Consider the following 20326-nt stretch of genomic DNA (forward strand, 5'->3'; position numbering starts at 1 on the left):
CTGCCAGGCCATCAGTCTGAATATCTGACAAGCTTGGTCACACTCCTCCTCCTTGTTTACATTACTACTAAGCTTCAGCTCACCACACCCTCCAAACTCAACTGGAAGCTTCCTTCAGCAGGAACACCCTGACAGTCCCCGGCTGCTTGGAGCCCCGCCCTGAACACTCTGGGGTATCTGTGCTGTGGGAAGCGTCTCAGGGAAAGCCAAAGCCACCTCAGGACTGAGGCCCGCTGCAAGGACAGAATGCTTTGTGGCCCCGGCACCACCCGGACCCAGGGCCAGCCCTGGAGCCTGTGAGCCTCTGGATGGTGGTTGTAGGATGAAGTAAAGGAGGAGGCAGAGCCAAGGAAGAGAGGTTTAGGAATGTGGCAGAAATATGCTAATGGATGCATAAGTGCCTGCGTAACCATGTTACTAAGCTAAGCTGGTGGTGTAACATTGTATGCTCATTTGTAGCACAAGTAAGGACTAAACATTTATTGAGTTGCCCGCGTAGGCCAGGCACTGGACAGGGCAGAATGAAGTGAAATAAGATAATATATTTAAGGTGTTTAGCCTAGTGCCTGGTACACAGAAAGTCAGTAAATCATAGCAGTGATTCTTTTGTGTATTTTTCATTTAATCCTTGCAGCAACATTATAAGGTATTCCTTATTTTACAAATGAGAAACTGAGGCTCACATGGGTTAGCTATAACTTGCCTGGAGTCACATGATTTCAGGGTGATACAGGACAGGGTGGACTTGAACCCTGATCCCGCTGGCCCCAGCGCAGTGCGTTCTTTCTGTGGCACTCCACTGCCTCCCTTCGAGGAAGGAAGGGCAAAGGTTGTCAAAACCTCGCCTCCCATGCACTCAGCTCCCAGCCTTTTCATCACCTCTGGTATCACAAAGTACTGGTGTAAGTGTCACTCGAATAATACTGTAATCTTATCAGTGCGCTGAAAAATATGAACGGAAACAGCCCCTTTTTTCTCCTGCCCTCTCAGCTGACAGGCGGACCGAAGCCAAGGTTGTCAGGAATTTCTCTGCCCTCCGCCACAGATCTTTTATCTGGCATGTTTGTTCATCCTTCTTCAAACGTGTGGTTGACACTTGCAGAGGAAGAAGGTGGACCCAGAAATGAAGGCCTGGGAGTGTGCTGTTGTCCAGCACAGTGTTCCCACGCCGGAGGGCGGGAGGGGCCGGGGAGCCCTCACCCAGCCTGCTGGTTCCTGGTCTGGTGTCAGGGCTAGAGCTGGTAGACACTTGCTGTTCTCTCTGGAAGCAGGTTGAGTTGCCTCTGGACATTTTTATTACTTCTTTCCTGTCTTCTTCATTTACTCTCCTGCCGGCAGGGGAAGAAGAGGGAGGAAGCCCAGGGGTCGTCTGTTGGGTGGCTATGTTGGTGGGAAATCCTGCATTTCCAGGCCTCGTGACTGGAATTAGATAGGATGAAGGAGCCTGCCCTTTGGAGCATGCTCCAGGAGTGTGCTCTCTCAGGACAAAAACCGCGCACAGCCAGGGTCATAATGAGTGTGTCTTGGCTCAGCCAACAAAATTATGCCTAACAATGTTTAATAAATGCTTTTTGATAATGACGATGAGAATGCATAATAATTATAGGGTTTGTTCACCTCTCTTTTTTACTTCCCTACCACTGTGAAGGTACAGTAAGCCCTCTTAATGAACATAAATCTCATTTTGAAATAAAACGAAGAACTGTATACGTGGCATTTAAATTAAATAGTCTTTCCATCACCCTTCTCTTGAAATCCATAAACATTTTTAGCCTTTTACATAAGTGAAGGAGATTAATCATTGCTCCCATACAGTTCAGCACATGTTTAATAGAAATACTTACCAAGTTTACTTAGCATGACTTGTTCTTATGCTTTAGACTGAAAACTGCTGTTATTTTCAGAAGCTTTGCACATGCTACATATATGGTTTTATAAAAGGTACAACCTCACTCTGCCCCTGCCCATATATAGTGAATTGTTAAACTCTAGTTTAGAAGAAATCAGAATTCATTTTATGGATTTCTCAGTTCAGAAACGAGGCACTGATTTGGGTTTAGCTAAACCAGAAGTGCCATATGCCCTGAAACGTAGTGAGGCAAAAAATGATAGATTCACTTCTGGGCTCTCATGGTAGGGGGAATGTAATTTCTGCTTAAAAAAAAAGAAAACAGTCTTAAGGACCAGACTTAATACTAGGGTGTGAATTTGTGCTGTTACATTTTGTTTTTTATATTTTCAAATAATTGAGGTAGATATTTGCAAATACTCCTTTCTTTATGTTTTTGAACTGTCATTTCCTATTTTTCAAGGGACTTAAAATCATGTTATTAATCATAACCCAAGGGGTGAAAGAAAATAAGCTTTATAAAGAATGGTAAAAAGTGGTAAGTACTTACTGGCAACAGTTAGCTGTGAAGATAGGCTGTATACCTCACTAATAGTATAAAGGTACCACTTACTATAAAGAATTTTGTTGAATGACTCTCTATTAACAGTGGACTGAGAAGTGGTTTTCCCACTGGATCGGTCCAGTTTTCTGTGTGGGGAAGGCACGACTTACTATCTAATGCCGTTTGAGAACTTTCTCTTCACCTCCACCCTACCTGCTAGCTGTTTGGCTATTTACCTATGTCAGAACTCTTCTTTTTTTCCTTTACTACAGTTGAAGGAATATTTATGTGTTTAAAAACTTAGTTTAGTTTACTTTTGTATAAGAGAAAAGTACATGATCACTGTGGATGTTTTAGAAAATAAAAATGAGCAGCAGAAGAAAATAGTAATCCCTGTAGTCCCATCACCCAGTGTACGTGGGCCCTGTCAGCCTTTCTCCTGTGCACGTATGCAGGTGTGCACATGGGAGGCTTGGGGGGTGAGAGATACCTTAAAAGAAATTTATAGAAGTGAGATCCTACTGCACATATTATTAATTATTTTTATTATCCAGTCTTTTCATCGGGGAAAATCTTAACATTGATCTTTCGGTTGTTTGAGCAATTTTTCTTTTTTTCCTCCCTGCTGGAGAGCCAGTAGGTACTCCCCTGAACATGCTGTAGTCCTTTCCTTGAAAGCTATTATATGTGAAGTGGAATTTGACCCCAGAAAGATCTGTGTTAGACCTTACCCAGTCTACGTATTTTATATCCAAAATACTCAAAATAAGATTTTTTTCACTTACGACTTAAAGGACCATGTTATAATGACTATCCAGTCTCTTCTTTCTTCTCCCAAACAATGATCTCACTTCCAGATTATTGCTTACAGAAAATCTGCATCCTTAAAACTGATCCTTTTTTAGCCCATCCCTTTCGTAACCTTCCTGAGGATTCTGGTGGCTCCAGCTCTGGCTTGCTCGGGACTGGATGTCTATAGATGCATGCGACACTAGCGCTTCACTTTCAAATTTGTGAGTTTTGTTTTTTTCTTGTGAAAAACAAAGAAATAGATACGATGATTTCCTTTTGTGTCTTTTCCTAGGTCTATATTTTTATTAGTTTAAATTTAGCACTGAAATCCTATGTTCTTAGAGGAGTTCTAGGATAAAATTTAAAATAATCTTAACTTTTAATCATAAGTGATTTTTCTCTATCTCCTTTTCCATTTGTCTTTTAGGTAAAGAAATTAAAAACATTTAGTGGCGATGTGTCCAAGTTGTCCCTGGCAGACTCCTTTCTGCACTGCTTAATTCAGGTGCCAAAGTAAGATACGGTCATTGATCATTGTTCTTTGTAAAGTAACATTTATAAACTAATAACATTAAATTCTACAGTTTTACTTTTTATTTTTCAGCTATTCACTTCGGATTGAAGCCATGGTGCTAAAGAAGGAATTTTTACCTTCTTGTTCTTCTCTATACACAGATATAATGATTTTAAGAACTGCTACGAAAGGTAAGTAAACACATGATCCTTCATATAACTTGTTTTTTTAATTTTAATAGCTGTTTATTTTTGTAAAAAATTCAATTCAAATTGGAAATGGAAAGTCCCGTATTTCTGATATACCCTAAAAAGGGAAATGAGATGTTACTAGGGATGCATTTACGATTTATTTCCATTCACTTCCCCCACTCTTCGGAATGAATATTGATTTGCATATTATCCTGCCGTGAAAGGAAGTTTCTTTCATCTCAAGCTTCAGAGTAAACCTTTCTGGTTGCAACTCACGCTTACTCCCCTCCTAGGTTAGCTTTCTCTGTGTGTGTGTTTCTGTCATACATAGTGTGTATGTATGTGTGTGGTGTGTGTTTGTGGCAGGTAGCATCCGTGCCTGTGGGGGGGGGTGTGTGTGTGGTGTGTGTTGTGTGCATGCACAAAGCCTGGGTCCCTGGGCCAGCTGCCTCTCCTCTCGCTGCTCTGGCCTCTGTTGGTGGCTGGGTCCCTGCTGTTCCAGAAGCCAATGGCCTTTCTAGGCATCAACGGTATGACTCTTGCGCTGGGTTCCTGACCTTTCTGTTCTGTGTTGTCTTCTCCCACCCAGTTCTCCAGACTCCCAATATCGGGTAGGCTGTTTAAGCTTGAGAGGAACAAGTTGGTCATTTTCATTTCTTTGAACAACTCTTTAAATTGTTGCCTGCCCAGCTTGGACAGACTCCTCTCCAAGTTGCTGTAATGTCTCATCCGGTAGGGACGGAAGCTTTGGGCTCTGGCATTCGTGGCCCTGGGACTGTAGGCCTGGCAGAGTTGCAGCTGCCTCCTGCTCATCTCCCAGGCAAATGCTCTGGCTCTCCTTGACCCTCACATTTTCCAGCATTCATCAGAGCCAGCCTGACTTCCTTTTGGTCATTTTCCGGGTTTCTAGTTATTATTGTAGAACTGTTCATTCCTATTTGTTTTTCCCATTTAGTTGCTCTCTGGCCTGTGTTGACATAAAATTTTTCTCTCCGACCCATCCATATTTTCTTCATTTTAGCGAGGAGACTAAGAAGAATAATTCTTTTTTCCTTTCAATATAGAGGCCTTTTAAGATTTTTCCCATACCAAGGCTATTGCAGCAACTTGGAAGGATTGTTCTGGAAGAATATGTTTTCATGTTGAGCAATGCAAATTTGTGGGCACGGCAGAAATGTTTCTTATCTGGTTACCCTTCCAAAACTGGCTGCCTTAGATAACGTAATATAGGCAGTGATCCAATGTAATTTTTTGAAAGTAATACCAGACTTAACGGAGAATATTAACTTAAAAATATCATAGGTGGCATTTTATTATCCATATATAGTGTAATTTTAATAATCAGGTTTTCTTTTAGCTTTTCAAAATATGAAAACATTTTTAATTTTGTTTCTTTGCATAGGAGTACAAAAGATTGGTGTTAATAAAGATCTAGTTTACCAGTATATTGCAGTGATAAGTTTCTTTTTAAAATCTTCAGCCAATCCAAATGAAATGTGTAGCTTTGAATAAAATGAAAAGATTCTCTGGGTGCCTGAGCCCTCAGGGTTAGTGTTTTGCAAGTTATTTACATGTCATCCCAGCCTGTTTATTTTTTTAGTCTCTTCATAACTCATTGGCTAAGCAAAAAGCTGGTTGCTATTAGTTTTCATAGTCTATAAATGCAGTCTCAAAGGCTAGTGGATATAAAGAAAAAGAGAAATAACTGCGAGAAGAAAGTTAATTTTTATAACACAGTGTACTGCTTTTCATTAGGCTTTTGTATTTTCTAGTACTTGAAAATTCTCTTTGTGAACTATTCTGTGATATTTACCTGTCATATATATTTGATTCCCAGTCAAACACTATGACATTGCCAGTAGCAAATGGTGTGTTAGGTATGCCATGGAAGGTACTGCTTTGTTTTTTCAGTTTTTATGTACAGTTTAGGGTCAGAAGTTGCTTCAGACACTCTTGAACCTTGGATGTGGTAGCTGTCTTCTGTGCATTTAAAGTTGAAGTCTTCTCTAAGGTGGTGTGGTGTGTTCTTTTTGATAGAGCTGATGTCATGTGAGGAGCTACATTCAATATTGCACTTGGTGCTCCAGGCTGGGAATATCATGAATGCAGTAAGTAAAATTCAAAACAACTGAAATGTTGTGTTTTTAACTTTGTCCTTCTAAAGGTATATATATATAATTTTTTTTTCTTGATTTGTCTTCTTTAGGGAGGGTATGCTGGCAATGCAGTAGGATTTAAACTGTCTTCTTTGCTCAAATTGGCAGACACAAAAGCAAATAAACCTGGGATGAATCTTCTGCACTTTGTCGCACAGGTATGTGGAAATGATTAATACAGGGAAAGAATGTGTATGAATCCCTCTGGGAGGCGGTGAAGTTTTTCCCAGGCATGAGGTGGTGTCAAACAGAGTTAGGAAAGGGAATGGTGAGTTGCAAGAAGGTTCTGTTTGCAGAAACACTATTTGTAGATTCCTGAGGTGAACTGCACCCAGGGTTATAGGGCTGCAGGGAAGTGGTAGGGAGAGTGAGGCAGAGAGGCTGGTGAAGCCAGTTATGAAGGATGCAAATGTCAAAGGTGGGGAATTTGGATTTCACGCTTTAGCAGTTGGGGGTCAACTGAAGCTTGTGCACAGCATAACAGCATGACCAGGTTTTTTGTTTTTGCTTTTGGGAAAATAAGCACCATGGAGGCTGGGCTGAAGTGGAGAGAGAACTAGAAATAGGGACATGTCTTGGTGGGAGTTGGCTGCAATTATTTGGTGAGAGTTGAGAAGGGTAGTGGCCGTAGGGACAGAGAGTAGAGGGCTGGGTAGTGAAACATTTCCCACATGGAATTGACTAGATTTTTGACCAGGTATGTGTAGAAAGATCACTTTCTTTCTTTCTTTCTTTGCTTTCTTTTCTTTCTTTCTTTTCTTTCTTTCCTTTCTTTTGTTTCTTTCTTTCCTTTCTTTCCTTTCTTTTCTTCTTTCTTTACCATGTGTTACAGCATAAGACTGCTAGCACAAGGCATAGGGTCTGACCCTATCCATTGGTTCTTTTCTTGACTGGGTCTTTGTAACACCAAAATAGCTAGGTACAAAGTAAAAGATGAGCCAAGGACAGTTATTACTTTGCTGTTAAATGATCTCAGCTAATTGTACTGATTTGCTTTTTCTCCATTGAATCACCCTGTTGTTTTGACATCAGTGATATACACGTAGCTTTAACCTGGGAGGAAGCCATGTTGCATGTTTGTTTTGCATGTGGGCTTCAGAACAGGGCAGGACTGGAGACTTTGGCTGTCCTTTGCTAGCTGTACTTCCTCAGACACGTTACTTAAGCCTTAAGACTCTCAATTTCTTCATCTAATGATGGGAGTCGTGATAACTTACCTCAAAACCAGGTAATTGAGAGGGCTTAGCTCAATGTTTGCATGGAGTATGCTCTCCATAAATAATACACACTGTTATTACTATATTCTTCAGAAGACAGAGGGTCATGCTTAATTTGGTACTTGATTGGAAAGTTAATTTTCGGAGGATTAAAAGAAGAAAATGTGTTCCTTACCCAGCATGGATTGCAGATGATATTCTGGCAGAGTTCTCACAGATCCATGTGTCCAGGTGCTCTGTGTAACTTGGTCCCTGCCCATGTGGGGAAGTTTCCTGAGTCAGTAATTGCTCCCTTCCCACCTGCCTTCCTCTCACCCTCTGAACAGGTGAAGGAAGAATCCAAACACCTCCATAGCTTGTGTACCTTCTGATTAAACTCAGTTTGCAAACTGGTTTAACAGCTGAAGGTATCTCAATCATTTAAAGGCATACTCATAGGTATGGGTGGTATTTAAGCAGGATATATTGGATTCTCCTAGAAACAATGGGCCCTAGTAAGCTGCCACCTCCTTCTATTGAGTTTTAATGCACATAAATTGTATTTCACGTCAAGATTAATTGCTCTGGGAAGTTAAATGTATCTTGAGAGTAGAGGAGTTCTGATAAATCGTACTAAGAATATCAGAGTTCATGTCTCAATGAATTGCTTTGAATGTGTCAAGTTTAAAAACAGGAGCAGTGATTTTAAGTTTCCTTTAAGCCCTAAGAAAATTATTTCCTTCCAATTTTATACGTACAGTGAGAGAAAATTCTGTCTTTGTTCCAGGAAGCCCAAAAAAAAGATGCCATTCTTCTAAACTTTTCAGAAAAACTACATCATGTTCAGGAGGCTGCTAGGTAAGCAAGGAAGACTGGCAGTGAATTGTGAGAATTCAAGGTTTTTTTAAACTACCTTCTTATGAAAACTGATGAATAATTACAACTTTCGGATTTCAGTTTGAACTTGAAAAGGTTTCGTCTTGTTGAACTTTCAGCTTTCTTTTTTTTTTTTTTTTTTTTTTCTATTTCAGCATTCAGCTTTCTTTTTTATCTGCTTAAGAGATGTGTGTGAGCACCTTTGGAATTTGGGGTTTTTAAACTAAAGTAAAAAACTATTTCAGTCTATTCTAATGGATATCATCAGTGTAAAAAAAATATGGATTAAGAACTTCAAATCCCTCCACACCCAAAAGATACAGTTTAAGTAACATAGCCTATTACCTTGGGAGTTAATATATATCAATCAAACTTTCAGGGCCATCCATTACTGTTTCCTTGTAGACTCTGACATGGTACATTTATTTTCTATTGCATTAGAAGCGGTTGGAACCATACCAAGAGCTGTGAAAGGATTTTATTTTAAATTAGTCACTCGACCTTGTAGAGAAATTATCTACCAAACATAAAGCTCTGTTTACATCACTCTAATTTGCTTCTGATCCTAATGTAGATGTGTATTTTAATGTAGCTATAATCAGTGGGTATGTGCTTTTTGAGTTCTATGTTTTTAAATTTACAGTACATATCCATGCATCCTGTAGTAAATGATCAGTAATCAGCTCTTTGAGAAAAAAAGGTCCTGATTTGTAGCATTTGCTGATTTCCGTGCCCTAAATACTGCTGCCATGGCTGATTGCAAGCTGCCAACACAGCGTTACCGAATGCAGAGTTGGGAAGAGATACCCACAGTTGGCTCGCACGAGCTGGCTTAGCATACTACTTCATGTATCCACCCAGTTCATATCATATATTTATTTGTTCTGTGGCTATATCCAGCTATGAACCATAGGCATATGAACAAACGAACTATAGCTCATAGCCCTGTCATTGGCTGGTAGCTCAGTGTTATTGACGCTATGAACATCTAACCAGAGATCACACATCTTTTCCAAAGTGGGATTATCAGTTCAAAGGTGTAAACAGTTCATAATTCATGTTTACAGATCACCAGAATGGGCATCTCATAAGATATGAACTGCTTCGTTTTTGAATTACTAAAGGAAATTTGTGTGGGAATACTTTTACTCTGACTAGTATAGAAATGATACTAAGAGATATATAGAGAGAAATTACCATTACGTTTTTGAACTGGCATTTCTGGTCAGAGTTAGATTGGAAGTTTAGCTTAGAAAAACCCTATTCAGTAAGGTAGGTTGGTTGGTTTGTTTGAAATGGAAGGCTAATACACTTGTGAAGTACAAACAGATCTCAGATGGGCACCAATGACCAATGAAGTTGGAAAACTTTATTGCATAAAGAAACATTATAATCAATAATGGAAGCATGAGTGCAAGCTAATTTATGAATTTCACCTGGATTTTAGGTTTCACCTGCTCACTTTACCAGGTGACAAAACCATCATTCATATTCTGTTAATCTCAATTCGATGTATATAACAAAAGCATTGCAATTGACCGAACCATTAAGTTGCAGAACTGTTAGCTGTGTTTTAGTTCTCCGTAGAATATAGAGCACTTGCTCTGGGTATCTGTGGCGAACAATATGAAGTCAGTTTACTATCTCCATGGTACGCTTAGAATCAGGATTATCAACATACATTGCCTTGCTTCTCATGAGAGCTTAATGTGTTTAGTGGCCAGAGGAAAGCATATGTCTCCCAGAGTCCTGATGGCTTTTAGTTTTTAAAACTTATTATGTAAAGCTCTTCAGACCTATTTTATGAGAAACTCTGTTAAGTCCCATAGTTTGGGCTATCTCACCTGCAAGAGCGAAGTTACAGCCTGCTCTCTGTGAACCAGTGTATGCCTTTAGGAAGGAATCGCCTCTTTAAAAAGCAGGAGGAAACACACAAGATCTAAATATAGGGGTAGGTGAATGTAATTGCAGTAGCTCTCCCTTCTGTTTCCAAGGTTGACGAGTAGTTGGTCTTGTTTGATGTACCCACGTGACACAGGGCTTCCTTGTTGGGAAGAGATACCCACAGTTGGCTCGCACGACCAACTGCCCACTCTCCCCTTTCTTCTTTTAGATTATCTCTGGATAACATGGAAGCAGAGCTGCACTCGCTGTTTGTCAGGACGAGATCGCTGAAGGAAAACATCCAGCGGGATGGCGAACTTTGTCAGCAGATGGAAGATTTCCTTCAGGTTCGTAGGATTTCCTTCAGGTTCAAGCCAGCTCCTCTAATCACATCTTCCAACAGCACCACTGAGGCCCATTAAATTTGCATGGGAGTATTTGTGGAAGCATCAGATTCCCATTCATATTTTTTCCCCTGAGTTAGTAAAAGGAACTTTGTATTTCAGTGCCCATTCTTTGCAGAGAAATTGAGTATTAGCAAAATGTAAGGTATTTGTTTAGGGACTGGGCTTCTGTTTATCATGGCTCAATTTGCATTATTGTACTTTACTGATGCAGTCAGATTCCACAGAAGTCATCAAGATACCTTAGAACTTGAGCTGTCATTGCTTCACTTATTTATATTGAAGAAACGCACTGCATTTTGGCATGTTTTATAATGAGAACGGAACACACGATAGCTGTGCCTATCAACACCCGGAATACATCAGGTCCACAGGGTGTGTCAGGAGCTATGCCGAATAACATCAACAAGAAAAAGCAGAGTGGACATGTTTGTGACAGCTCATTGTGACTCACTAATCACATAGTCTGACATACTTCTTTTATCTTCCTTATTTAAAAAAAAAATGGCACTGTCTCATGGTCTCTGTCTTCAGTGCAATGGTGTGCTACCTGAAGTGTTGTTAGTGCTTTGAGACCTGCAAGGCAGAATCTGTGTGGCAGGGCTGCCCTTGGCACTGGGGAGGAACAGCGTGCTCCCAATATTGTGCCAGCTGAAGTCTTCACTCATTAATTCAGCTACTTCAAAATATTATAAGCTTCAGCTCATGTCGGCAGACATTTGATTTTGTTTGGCTGTGCTGCGAGTTTATTTTTATTATTAATCACGTGCTCTGTATTTTCTTTTAAGTATAACCAAACTCTAATTTTCCTGTTAAAGTACACACATTTTTCTCAAAGTACAAAAACAAAGCAAACACTACCACCACCACTACCACAAAAACACTAAACACTAAGCACAGTCAGATGCATAAAACACATTCAGAAATTCAAGAATAAGGACCCTCACACATCCAGATTAAAATTCTGGATGTTTCATTCCCCCAAGTTCTTACATTAAATATTAGTATCTAATACTAAATATTAATACAAAAGGATCATCCTCACCTTTAGAATACTCTTCAAAGGCAAGCAACCTTGTTTTAATTCTTTAAACTCTTCTGTTAGTCATTTTAGTCATTTTTCTCTCGGTAAATAAAATATTCCATACAGTTGTGTACTTTCCTTTCCTAAATTCAACTTCATTTTGAATAGGTGAGAGAACATTTTTCAAGGTAGGCTAGGGCAGGCCATGCGGGTCTCTGAATGCCACTCTGAACACTGGACTTTACACCACGAGCAGTGGAGCATCAGTCAAGGTTTGTGAGCAGAAAGAAAACAGGAACACATTTTTGCAAATTTTTATTTCAGTATTTTGACCCTTAGGCAAGAAATACTGAGTGAACTGGTTCAGAACTTTGATTTGTAGCAGGCAAGTTAGAGATGTCAAGTTGAATTTGATATCACAACTGCAAACCTGTTGTCATTCTTACTTTGCCAGTGTAGCTTTGGACTTTTTTATTTGTGGCCCTAATCATGTAGAACTCGTGGCAAATAACCCAGAGCATGGTTACTTTTCAGATCCATATTCTGAATGTTTCACTGTCCAAAGGGTGACTTCAGTGGTTTAAGTTTTCCTTCCTGGTATTCTGTCAGTCCCCACAGGATCTAGAGAGGGGACATACGAGGTGGAGCTAAGCTCCCGTGCAGATTTTTTCAAGAGGCCTGTTTTTCTGCCGTAGAGCTGTTCTTGGCTGGACTCCATCTTCCCCCTGTGAAAGAATGACAGGCAAAGATTTATCCTTTCATTAATACCATTCTCTCCGTAAAGAAAAATACATCATGAATGCACACGCTGCCTTGGGCTACTGACTCAGATGGTTACTTTCCCTGGTATTTGGTTTCTTAAATAGTTTTGGTTTCCGACTACCTCTTGAATGTGTTTGGTTTAAAAAAAGGGCTTTTAAGGGGGAATGTGGGTTGGAGTGGGTAGGAGGTGGTGTCTTAACAGAATTCTCTGTAGGTTGTGTAGCTCTCCAAGCACTTCCAAACAGCAATCCCACTCTTGAAGGTGGGCAACTTACGGCTTTACCATTTCCTAGGCTCATCCCCATTTCACGAAAAAAGAAGTTTTTTCAAATATGAGCCTTTTTTTTAAAACGCGATACATGTGATTTCATCAAGTAACATATTTCATACATTCCTTCTTCATATAAGCACTATTCCCGAGTAAACAAGAAAGCAGCGTAACGCTTCAGTGTGATTCCAGATATTCGGTCTCCCGTGGAGGGTCTGCTGAGGTCCTTCCTCTCCCTCTCCATGCTGCTTCCTCTTTACCGTCAACACAGTCAACACACTGTCACTGAACTGCCGGCAGGGAAGTGCGCCTGTGACCCTTGGACATGGCAGATCCCATCCTAAAAGCCTTGGGGACTCGCTGGAGGAAAGGAAGCTTCTTTCATTCCCACCACTTTGTGGAGGCACTACCAGAATTTATAGGGGCCTCAGAGACTTATTTGTCCCAGAAGAATTAGGAGAAAATAAAGAAGTAAAGAGAGTGGATATGTATAAGACTAATTCCTAACCAAAGGAACCCATCAGAATCTCCTGGGGAGTTTTAGTAGAATGTTAGTGCTGGATCCACCCGAAACCTATTAAATTGTGTGAGTGGGGCGCAAGCATAGACTGTGAAAGCTTTCCACCTGACGTGGATGAGCACCCCTGGTTTAGGCATAAGGGCTTTGGTCCTTGGGTAGGGGTAACATGGATCCTGATAGAGCTCATTTGGGATTAAATTTAAACTGCCTCTCCCCAGGGCAAAACTGATAACTTTTCAATACAAGTAACTTCAGGGACCCTAAAGTCGACTCTTGGCCAGATTAAGACTCAGTTTTAAGAGAAGGAAAAGCAAATGCAAAATGATCTTTCTTGATAAAAACCCACTGCATACCTGTGTCATTTTTTCCAGCAAACATTAAAGGCGAACCTTCCAGACATTAAAGGTGAAAGTTTTGTTAGTGGCATTCTACAGGTTAAAGCTCTTAAATCTATCTTGTTGCTTCTAGGTCTTACACAGGAGTTCGCTTTGCTTTCCCCAAGGTTTAGCTTGGGTCGAATTATTTTCCTTTTGGCCTTGCAATAGCCTTGCCTTTCCCAAGACCTGACTTTCCCAAGACCTGAAATCGAACCCCAGGAGCATGTCTTCCTTCCCTGGGCACCAGACGCAGTGCTGAGTGCCTCACCAGCTGACCACGTTTACTTCAGTGTGTGCTCATTTGTTTTTCCGCAGTTTGCCACAGAAAAGCTGACAGAACTAGACCGCTGGAAACGAGAGCTCCAGGATGAGGCCCACACCCTTATAGATTTTTTCTGTGAAGACAAAGAAACCATGAAACTGGACGAATGCTTTCAGATATTTAGGGACTTCTGTACCAAATTCAACAAAGCAGTTAAGGTATGGCTGGTAGCATGTCTGGGTTTTCCGAGTTGTTGGGATTTTAATTCTTCTTCTTCTTGACCCAGTCCTCTGCTATGGCAGAAAGACAGTTCAGTGTCTCCCTGGTTTCGAGAACGTCTGGCCCAGGCGGTATTGCCAGGCTCTCGGTTGGGATTGCAGGGAAGTAGCTCTGCCATCCCAGCCCTGAGGCTTCCATATCATCAGGAGCCTGGCATTTGGCCGCCTCTGCTGCTTTGCTGCTCATACCAACACACTCATTAATGCCCTAAAAGCATTTTGTTAGTAAAGTTGCTCTATGATGGCAGTAATATTTAAAAGTTTCCTGAAGATTCTGAATGTCTTTCTCACCCCTTCCCCAGAAGAGAATGTCCTCTTTCAGGGGGACTTCTGTTGCTGATGGGAAGGCCCTCCCTTCCACCTGTGGGATTAGCACCGTGGGAATTGTGTTGCCCCCTCTCAGAGCAGCCTTCGAAATTCTCAAATATTTTTGAAGCCTGCTGCTATATTGAGCCCTTCAACCACCAATTCCAATAATCTCTGGGTTTAATTTAGAAGCCAGAAAATTCTCTGGGTTTGCTTGACTTTGCAAATAAAACTTTAATCTGCCAATTAAAAACAAAACAACAACTTGAATCCCTTCATTTCAGGTGGTGATGAGGAACCCAATACTTGTGAGTCATCTCTTCCCCTGCAGATTTGTCTATGGCTGAAATTCTTTGAGGGACTTTCTCTCAGGCTCAGAATTGCTTTGCATTCTCAACCCCTCCTTTCTCTGTCCATCGGAGAGAAGGAGGCTCAGCCTGTGGCCACGTTTACGCTCCTCTGGCCAAGCAGTGAGCTCAGCTGTGGGAGGCAGTGGTGGGTGTAGAGGCCAAGTTGGCTCCTTCAGAGGCCCTCACTCCCAGTTGGAATTCTGCAGGCCCGTGAGGCCACCTGTGTGATGCTCTCAGCCCAGCTGTCCTTAGTGCCAGGAACCAGCCCCACCCCCACCACAGGCAGCCTTGAAAGGAGAAAGCCTGAGAGACCTGGGGACGATGGGAGAGGCTGAGGCCAGAGCTGCAGGAGGAGCCAAGAGTCCCCAGCCAGAGCCTCACAGAAACTTGGAAGGGAAAGTCCACCATTGGAGGAAATTGATTTTCAAGTAAAAACTGCTAACGATAACAGATTTGGGTTGTGAGATCCACATGTTTACATGACACGTATATTTAAAGCACACAGCCAGGCAGTAAAGTGTGATTTGGTATGTGCATTTGTTCTGGTGCAGTTTCGTTGGGAAGGGCTGGGAGCGTTGAAGGATTAGTAAAGCAGACCTGCTTCTCTTCTCTGATTGTGGGAACGGGTTGGGGCATAAGGAGCAGAGCCACCATGGTATTTGTGGTGGGGTTTTTTGCTTTTTGGTTTTTTTTTCGTAACCAAGGAGCAGTCAGAGAACAGAGTTGAAAGGCATCTCCTAATATCTTGAGTACACGTTATGCATCCAAATCACTGTTAAGTAGAATGTGCTGCACTTGAATGTGTGTGTGCACATAGATCCGTGTAACACAGAAGTACAATTTGAGGCTAACTCTTCAAACACTCATAGTATTTTTCTCTCTGCCATTGCCTATAATTAGCACTTTGCTAGAAATCCTATCTTGGACTACTTAGAAACCAAGCTGACTTTCCTTGGAGTTGAGATCGCATGCATATGTGGAATCACAGCCCATGCTGAGGGGACAATGCCTTGGCTGGGAAGCTGGAAGTTGGGCCCAAGGATCAGATGTGAACGGTGGACAGATTGTTGGGGCCAGGCCTAGTGTGTCCCTGTGGTCAGATCCCCTCCAGCTTTAGAGAGCCTCCCCCTCCCTCCACACACACACACACACACACACACACAATCTCTTTCTCAGTGTAGGGCATGACCCAGAGCTCCCCTCTGTACATGTCTCTCTCATTGGGTCTTAGGGTAGGTGGCTGAGGACTTGCATGTGTGTCCCACGTGTCTCATGCATCTTGCGGCCTCTCTCCACCTCTCGTTCAGGACAACCACGACCGTGAGGTACAGGAGCTGAGGCAGCTGCAGCGGATGAAGGAGCTGGAGCAGAAGCGGCGCTCCTGGGCGGCCGGGGAGCTTGGGGGCTTTGGCAGGAGCAGCAGTGAGAATGATGTGTTGCTGCTGACCAAGAAAGGTGCAGAAGACCTGCCCGCTTTCCTGCACCCGAGGCCCATCAGCCCCTCCTACCGGCCCCCCAACACCCGCCGCTCCCGCCTCTCCCTGGGCGTCTCTGCCGACCGGGAACTGCTGACCTTCTTGGAGAGCTCCACCCGCAGCCCCGAGGAGCCCAGCAAGTGCAACAGCCTGCCCCGGAGCAGCCCCCGGCAGGCCCGGCCCACGGTGGCCTGGATGGAGTCTGCTGAGCCAAAGGACCACAATTCCAACTTTGCTCACAAACCTCAGGCCTCGGAGAGCCAGGAGAAAGCCCCCCAGACGCCCTCTGCTTGGCGGAAGCCGCTTGCGGCCGCAGGGCGTGAGGAGGCTGCCGAGGCCTTCCCCCGGGCCCGGCGCGGGGGGAACAGCGTCCTGCGAAAGAGGAACAGCGAGCCTGTGGGCTTGGGTCCCACCCGGTCCCCTCCGCTCTCGCCACTGGCTCTGGGGATTAAGGAGCATGAGCTGGTGACAGGGCTGGCCCAGTTCAATCTCCAGGGGCCCAAGATCCTGGAGGAGACGTCCCGGCCCACCCTGAATGACTCGAGCCCTGCGGAGCTGGTGTCTCCGGGGGATGGGTGCCCGCAGTCACTCAGTGCCGGCACCGGCAGCCTGACGCCGGGGGACAGCGGTGCCCAGGGGGCTCTCAGCCTAACCCTGGGGGCTGACCGGGCTGCCCCTGCGGAGCCCAGCGACACAGCCCTGGTGTCTGCGGGTAGCAGCGACCCTGAGAACAAAGATCCTGGGCCTCCGTGCTACATCTCCGACGCCACCGACTGCTCGCTGACCCTGGACTGCTCGGAGGGAACCGACTCCAGACCTGGAGCGGGAGAGCAGGAGCAAGGGGGCGAAGGGGATGGCTCCGTGTCCTCTGGGGTTGGGGACACGACGGGGGGCAGCCAGGTCTCCTCTAACCCTGAATCCATCCCCGCTGCGGAGGCTCCTGCCCCCGCCCCGGTGAAGAGTGAGCCCAGCTGCAAGGGTGGCCTTCCCAGGGACAGACTCGCCAAAGGCAAGGATGTTACAGCACCAAAGAGAAACTCCCTCAAAGAGGCGCCTCCGGGGGCCCCCAAGCCAAGCGTGCGGCGGGGCCCGGGCCCGGCGGCGCGGCCGGTGCGCACGCTGACGGCGTCGGAGAGCGAGAGCATGCGCAAGGTCGTGCCCATCTCCCGGGCCAGCCGCGGCGCGGGCGGCTGCAAGCGGCCGGACGCGCAGGCCCGAGCGCTCCCCCGGGACCCCCCCAACAGCACAGACACGCCGTGGTCGCGCCGGAGCTCCGTGAGGGGGACCGCGGACACGTCGCCCCGGAGGCCCTCCGCGGGGGCCGGGGCGGCGGCCGAGGAGCAGCGGCCCTCCCGGGGAGCCGGCGGCGTCCGGCTGGGGAGGGAACCCCCGCTGCAGCGCAGGGGCTCTCTCAAGAAGCCCAGCGCCAAGCCCCTCAGGAACGTCCCCAGACAGAAGCCCGAGGAAAATAAGATCTGTCGCTCCAACTCCCAGGGCCCTGAGAGTCCCGAAGAAGAGCCCAAGACCTCGCCGGCCCCCAGCGTCCCCCGGGTCCCACCCGCGGTCCCGAGCTTCGCCCGCAACACCGTGGCCTCGTCATCCCGGTCCATGAGAACGGATGCCTCTCCTGCTGCCAGAGCCCCCGGCATCACACGGACAGTCTCGCAGCGGCAGCTGAGGGTGAAGGGTGGACCTGAGGATGCCGTCCCCAAGGACAGCGGTACCCTGAAGCGGGCCAGCAGCGCCCGGGCTCCCAGGAAGTGCCCAGAGCCTGCTGCGGGCCCCAGTGCCCGCACGGAGGCCCCTCTGAAGGGCAGAGGAGCTGGGGAAAGGGCCTCCCTCAGACTGAAGGACTCCAATCGGACCGCACTGGGGAAAATCCTCAGTCCCTTACGAAAGTGATGGGTGCCTGTCCTCCTCTCTCATCTGCTGGGATTCAGATGGAAAGGACTGACTTCTAGGTTGAGGACCCGGAAAGAGGCATCACTGAATGTCTTTGCTATACATAAAGCAACCCATGGTGCCATCCGCTAACGATCAGGTCACTGAAGGTACAGTGTGGGAGGCCTGGGGACTGCAGCCTGCCGTGCCGACTCCTACTGTAAATCCTGGCCTGAGCGGGCGGGGCCGGCAGCCCTCTCACACAGCCTGGCCCTGACCCCAACTCCTGCCCCCAAAACAAAGACTCTCACGTATAAGGTGACATTCTTATGTAACAAGTCAAAGAATTTTTTTTCTGGCCAGTTTTTATATATTAAAGACTTATTTTTTAATATTATAAAAATTAAATGTTGTTTTAGTTGGTTCCTTTTGCAGAGTGAAAGAAATGCCTCCCAGGAAAAAAATATATATCCTTAATATGAAGATATTTTTATCATCCTGTGTTCCCTGGCCTCAGGGTTCCACCTGCCCACACCCGGTCCATTGCTGGCGACTGGACTTCTCCCAAAGCCCTTGGGTATCCTGTGATTGGCTCCATCTCCTTGAAGACTTTCCGGCCTGCCCATTTCTCCTTACGTGACTCTGGGTGAGGGTTTGAGTGTGAACAGGAGGGAAAGTTGGGCTCCGGTGGACAGAAAGCAGATGCCCCTGTGTATTCAGGGTGGCTGCAGGGCAAGCCTCCCCCGCAGGTGGGCGGCAGCCTCTGGTAGAACACTGGATTCTCCGCAATGTAAAAGTGCCACATTTTAGTGGAAAGGCGTCAGGGCTGTTCGGCTGAGCACGTCTTTCCCCTTCTGTGTTTCTCCATTTGTGTGTCTGTTATAAAGCTGAGTGAAGGCTGCTATGACCTGTGTTCGCTCTGGTTACAGGGAAGAATAACCCTTTTGTCTCCCAGTCTGTCGTCTCCCTTTCTTCTCTCTCTGCCTGCTCCCAGCCCTTCCTTCTTTTGAAATGTGGCCCCCCACCCCCCTCATCTTTTTATCCATGACATCTCTTATCACAGTGGTTTTTAAATCCTGATAAAAACCAAATCAAGTTTTTTTAAAACAGACCCCCAAAAAATTGCTTTCAGAAGAATGTATATCATCAGGAAAAACCGGGGGGGAAAATCAGGGTCTATTCAAAAGAAAGGGTTGAAAACATGTACTTTTTCTACCCAATCCCATTTCACTACTTCTCTCTGAAGTTAATTGGGAACTGGGGGAGTTCTTGGAAGTTTTTTGTTTTTTAAAACTTGCCCCCCTCCCTGCTTTTCTCCACTTTGGGCCACTTATTAGTGAAACCTCATTAAATCCAACATTGGTAGGTGGATGGATTTAGGCAAACACGATGCATTTGTGGTGAGTCCGACGGCACAGCCTCCGTCCGTCCTGTAGAACGTTGTCTTTTATCCAAATTAATTGGAAACTCTGAGCTTCTGTAAGTCAGCCAAGCTTTAAAGGTAAACGTTATGATTGAAGAAGTAAGGCGCCTGACCACAAAACCTCTTGTAAAACCAGCCCTGAAGTAGGAATTCCAGGGCTCCCCTAAGATGCCTGTAGGAATCCTGAGCTGCTTTTCACCATCTGAAGACATCATCTACTTAGCCAGGTAGACAAATTCAAAACACGGGTGGGTAGGAAATGGATGAAAGAGGTCATGCATTAGTGGATCGTGGATACTGAAGAGGTTGGGACCCCTTGGAGGGACCTTGGGTACTGGGTCCCAGTCCCTGCCCTATCACTGATGCCATGTGACTTTGGCAAGTCACTTCCTCTCCCTAAACCTCTGTTTCCCAGTCCACAGACATGGGGCACAATGGTCTCCAAAGAGTCCAACTCCAAGAGTCCAAGGCATGTAAACAACCCAGGATGGACCTGTCTCTGTCCTGGATTAGTTTCTCAGAACCAACCTTGGGCATCTCTAAAGCAAAGGCCTCACTTCAAGGACAGTTCAGAAGAAAGCACCTTCGGAATGAGTCATTGCTCTAAAAGTGAATAAGCTGAGTTTCCTGGGTAGTGGTGCTTTATTTAGCCCTGTGGACAATTTCCGTATGCATCTGTGTGAGCAGGTGATCATTCTATTACCTTTTATTGGTAGTAAGCTTGGAAAAATAATTTAAGTATACAATGGAGAAATGTAAATAAGTTTCTATGTAAATTTGTTAAAGATGAAATGAATGTATTTAAAGGCCCATTTATATGTTCTTTTATGTAACATGTAGTTTAATAAAGTTCCTGTTTAAGGGAGTTGCATTTTACATCGGCTTCTTCTATGGATGTGTCTGTGTGGTTCTGCTGGGACAGTATTTAATTTCCTGTCCAGAGAGAAGCTGGGATACAGGAAGTGAAGGAGTGTTGGGACACAGCAGTCTTGTC

At 44.8% G+C, this 20326-nt stretch overlaps 1 protein-coding gene across 1 annotated transcript in view; it reads left to right on the forward strand.

Moving 5' to 3' along the window:
• FHDC1 (FH2 domain containing 1) overlaps positions 1 to 17930 on the forward strand; it is a 29251-nt gene extending 11321 nt beyond the window's left edge. The window contains exons 4-11 of the mRNA XM_012645241.1: positions 3613 to 3698; positions 3790 to 3890; positions 5928 to 5998; positions 6097 to 6204; positions 8030 to 8100; positions 10232 to 10349; positions 13673 to 13837; positions 15861 to 17930. Coding sequence (XP_012500695.1) covers positions 3613 to 3698; positions 3790 to 3890; positions 5928 to 5998; positions 6097 to 6204; positions 8030 to 8100; positions 10232 to 10349; positions 13673 to 13837; positions 15861 to 17930 — 2790 coding nt within the window. The remainder of the gene's footprint in view (positions 1 to 3612; positions 3699 to 3789; positions 3891 to 5927; positions 5999 to 6096; positions 6205 to 8029; positions 8101 to 10231; positions 10350 to 13672; positions 13838 to 15860) is intronic.
• Positions 17931 to 20326: the final 2396 nt, after the last annotated feature.

Source organism: Propithecus coquereli, unplaced genomic scaffold, assembly GCF_000956105.1.
Source record: "Propithecus coquereli isolate 6110/MARCELLA unplaced genomic scaffold, Pcoq_1.0 Scaffold228, whole genome shotgun sequence".
Classification (NCBI taxonomy): domain Eukaryota; kingdom Metazoa; phylum Chordata; class Mammalia; order Primates; family Indriidae; genus Propithecus; species Propithecus coquereli.